Source organism: Saccopteryx bilineata, chromosome 8 (assembly GCF_036850765.1).
Source record: "Saccopteryx bilineata isolate mSacBil1 chromosome 8, mSacBil1_pri_phased_curated, whole genome shotgun sequence".
In the NCBI taxonomy this organism is placed as follows: Eukaryota; Metazoa; Chordata; class Mammalia; order Chiroptera; family Emballonuridae; genus Saccopteryx; species Saccopteryx bilineata.
Window position 1 is genome coordinate 30,479,674 of NC_089497.1, and position 4,591 is coordinate 30,484,264.

The 4,591-nt window shown below is 30.1% G+C and overlaps 1 protein-coding gene across 1 annotated transcript; it reads right to left on the reverse strand.

The window, feature by feature from the left end:
• Positions 1–268: 268 nt before the first annotated feature.
• Positions 269–4,591, reverse strand: LOC136311927 (olfactory receptor 5AC1-like). The gene is made up of 2 exons (XM_066241256.1): positions 4,513–4,591; positions 269–1,210 (listed from the first exon to the last, which is right to left on the reverse strand). Exon 2 carries the CDS (start codon positions 1,190–1,192, stop codon positions 269–271), a length of 924 nt encoding a protein of 307 aa, XP_066097353.1. The 5' UTR covers positions 1,193–1,210; positions 4,513–4,591.

Consider the following 4,591-nt stretch of genomic DNA (forward strand, 5'->3'; position numbering starts at 1 on the left):
AGCCGAAAATTGCAGATTTTAAATGCTTAATTTCAAAAAGCATGTTCAATTTTTTTTTAATAAAAAAACTAGTTTCATGTGTTTTAAAGTTCTTCCACTGAAACAAAAATCCACTGAAGTTGACTTTCATCATCACACAGCACTCAGAAACTACCATGAACACTATCCCTCTGTTAAAATGATGAGGCCAGGCTGATCTGCATGACTCCAGATGTCTTGTATTGTATAAAGTTTGAAAAAGACAAGTTTGAAATGTGCCTTTAAAATTTTATTTATTTATTAGTCTCCTCAAGGCACCTATAACCTCTTTATTTCTCAGGCTATAAATAAAAGGATTTAGAAGGGGAATAATGATTGTGTAAAATAAAGAATATATTTCCTCCTGATTTTCGAGGAGGCCAGATCCAGGACGCACATACATGAAGAATAGAGTGCCATAGAATAAGGAAACAGAGAGCAGGTGGGCACTGCATGTGGAAAAGGCCTTGCTTCTCCCTTTTTTAGACTTTGTTTTTAGGGTGACACGGAGGACATGGGTGTAAGACACTATGATGGTCATAAAAGTGCAAAATTGTATAAACACTGAAAATATAAAAATCAGGAGCATATTAACACCAGGGTCAGTACAAGAAATCTTAAACAGTTGTAAAATTTCACAGTAGAAATAATGTATTACATTGGACTCACAGAAAGTTAACCTAAATAACAAACCGACATGCATCATGGGATGAAGAAACCCAATAAGATACGAAATCCCTAGTAATTGAATACAGAAGATATTGGACATAACTACTTGATAAAGCAAGGGGTTACATATGGCTACATAGCGGTCATAGGCCATCACTACCAAGAGAAAACATTCTGTGTTTGCGCTGGAAGCAAAAATATAAAATTGGGTGATGCACTCAGCCAGGGATATCATGTGATGCTCAGATAAAAGGTTAATTAGCATGTTGGGAGTCACAGAGGATGAAGAACAGGCATCTGCAAAGGCTAAACTGCCAAGGAGTAAATACATAGGGTTGTGAAGATGGGGGTCCTTCCAGATGAGAAAAATAAGGCCAAGGTTGCCCACCATGGTGGTTAGATAGATGACCAAGAACACTAGGAATAGGGGGACCTGCAGCCCTGGAAGATCTGTCAGTCCCATAAGAACAAACTCAGTCACCTGTGTTTTGTTTACCTCCATCATATTCACTCAGGCTGATCCCTGCAATGAAAAAATAAGTGAAGAACAGTTATAAAATGCCACTAAAAAACCCTTTTATTTGGAAAAAAATGCATCTTCCTTATTTATGTATCCTCTTGAATCAGAACACTTATCTTTACCCTAAGTAAAAATTATTTACAAATAATAAGTATTTGGGCAACTGGTCCTAAAAATTATATATATATATATATATTTATATTATATATATATAATGTAAAGATTTTATTATTTCTCTAAGAGAAGTTGACTTTTATTTTTAATTTGGAAAATTGATTGCAATTTAATAATCATCTTCTAATTTAAAAAAATCTTTGAAAATAGAAATAAAATTAGGCTTTTTAAAAATGCAAAGGACTAGTTATCAAAACTAATAACACACAGTCTAAATAATACAGCATGATTCTTCAAGTTAAGAACAGATTGAAATACTTACTCTGACCATTATTACACAATATTAACTTAGACATTGTGATACAGCTAAAATATTAATAAAATTAAATATAATATAGATATAAAATATCATAAGACTTGTAGGAGATAAATTTATATTTCTTACTGATGTTGTATTGTTATAATTATACAAATAACAGTATGATTTTAGTAAATATTAAATAGATAATAAATATGTAAATAATCACTTGATTTTTCTATGCAAAAAATAACCAAAAGAAAGAGAAATAAAAGAAAAATGTGTCCTTTTATTATTCATAACACTTTAAAATACATTGAAATAATTTTTAAAATATTTTAGACCTTTGTGAAGAAAATTATAAAACTAACGAAAGGGCATTATACAATGTCTGAAGAAATAGACAGCCAAAATGTGTGTTTAGATAAGAAAACTTAGTATTATGTCAGTAGAGTTAAAATTAATTTCAATTAGAATCCTAATTACTTTATAAATGTAGTAACATAAGCATAAAATTCATGTAAAATAAAATAATTTTGAAGAGACAAGGAAAATATAAACAGTAAAAAAGTCAAGTATTTAGCAGTAAGTTTAAAAACACAAAGCTATTCAACAAGATTATGATCTGGTATAGAAACAAGATAATATAATAGTGAACCAAATAAACACTCCAATGACAAATCCTAGTATGTACTGGATTTAATATATTACATGGGTTGTTTTCCGTTGAGGAAAAGAATGATTTATTTAATAAACAGTATGGCTATATTTCTTCATCTAACTGAGAAAAAAAGTAAGAATGGCTTCCTCTCTTATGCCTCTTTTTAAAAAGCTGCTAGATCAAGAACATAAAAGTAAAAATTTGAATAACAAGAAATTAAAAAATAGTCTAAGAAATTTCATGACACAAATATAATTTAAATATATTATTAAAATCTTTGACTAATATAATAATTCATAAATTACAAAAAATTATAAGTATAGTTAATTTTTTTTTTACAGAGTCAGAGAGAGGGATAGATAGGGACAGACAGGAATGGAGAGAGATGAGAAGCATCAATCATTAGTTTTTCATTGCGACACCTTAGTTGTTCATTGATTGCTTTCTCATATGTGCCTTGACCATGGGGCTACAGCAGACCGAGAAACCCCTTGCTCGAGCCAACGATCTTGGGTCCAAGCTGGTGAGCTTTTGCTCAAACCAGATGAGTCCGCACTCAAGCTAGCGACCTCGGGGTCTTGAACCTGGGTCCTCCGCATCCCAGTTCGACGGTCTATCCATTGCGCCACTGCCTGGTCAGGCAATCTAATTTTTAATTGCAAGAAATGGAGTATGTATCAAATCCCTAATAAGGTAAAAAATAAATAAAACTTTGAAAGAAATATGTATAATAAGTAGAATAGGTAAAATATTTGTATTTGTACCTATCACATATAAGTATTACAAATTGAAAAAAAGTTAAATAATTCAATAGAAAAATGAAAATGGAATGGGATGGGCAAGTCATAAAAAATATGTCAACATATTTAATAAATTGGGAAATTAGGAAAAGATGCTCACCTTACCCAGTGCTAAGGACGAGCAAATAAAATAAAATAGCAATGACATCATTTTTCATTCCTCAGATTAGCAAAATTTACTGCTTATGGAAATCTGGAAAAGTCCACACTCACTGGTGAAAATGTAAATTAGTAGACCTTTTAAAAACAAATTGGCAGGATTTTTTAAAAATAAAAATATGCTACAAACACAGAGATCTACATCTACAATCCATTAAATAGCAATGACATAGCGCTTCATAGCGAGAAAATTCTAGTGCAGTGGTGTTCATGAGGCTAAAGACTGGAAAAATATGAAAACCAATCAGGATGAAGCAATAGTTGAACAAATCCAGGTGAACTCATCAATATTATGGCACTCATTTAAAAATAAGTTACTGTGCTACTAGTTGACTCAAGGAAATTACCACAATTATTAGGAAAGTAAGAAAAGTAAGATGCAGAGAAATGTGTATGAAACTACCACATTAAACAAAGAGAAAATGAAGTCCTAAAATTCTCACTCTATGCATATCTATGAATATATGCACATATATTTGCATATAAACATAAAGATTGTATAAAGTAATAGAGTCCAGGTTAATAGTGATTGTCTTTATGTAGGTGAGAGAAAAGAATGAAGGGAGGAGGACAGAGATTAATAGCACCCTTTAAAAAGTTTTCCTGATGAAAACACATATATATTATTATCTTATTTATACAATTATATATATTTATATGTACAAGGAAATATTTTTAAATAGTCTTAAGATTATTAATAGTGGGAAAGAGAAAAGGATAAATAAGAATAACAATGCTATTATTGCATTTCAGGTGATAACAAAAATTAAATGAAAATACAGAAATTATAAGTAATTTTTTAATAAAAGTATATCTTAAGTTCAGAAATTTTTTGGATTATGTAACATATGCTTTTGAGTATTTTCAGTGATAATCTGACTTTAACCATTGAGAGTAATTGCTTTCTGTCTATGTCTCTCTCTCTTATTGAGTAGACAAAGACATTTTGTAAGTGAATAAAGTTAGGTATACAAGTACAATAATTTTTTGTAGTTTTCTTCATATTTATCATTATTTTGGGATATATTGGTAAACATTTTATACCTTTTGTCAGTATTGCAGATGGAATATTTGATGTGGTGTTTAAAGAATTTGACTTTGTTCTATTAATACATACAATTTTTTTCTAAAAGGAAATCTAAAAGAAGAAATCTCAAGATATTTGGAGGTGAATGCAGACTTAAATTAGCTAAGAGAAAATTCACCTATTATTTGGTGTGTAAGTTCAGTTGTCTCTCCAAGTAAAATAAATAATACAACTTTATATACATACCTTCTCTTGATAAAAATACATTTTAAAAATTGTCACCTATGTATCAAAATTGAATCTGTGTAACTTCAAAATAGGTCTG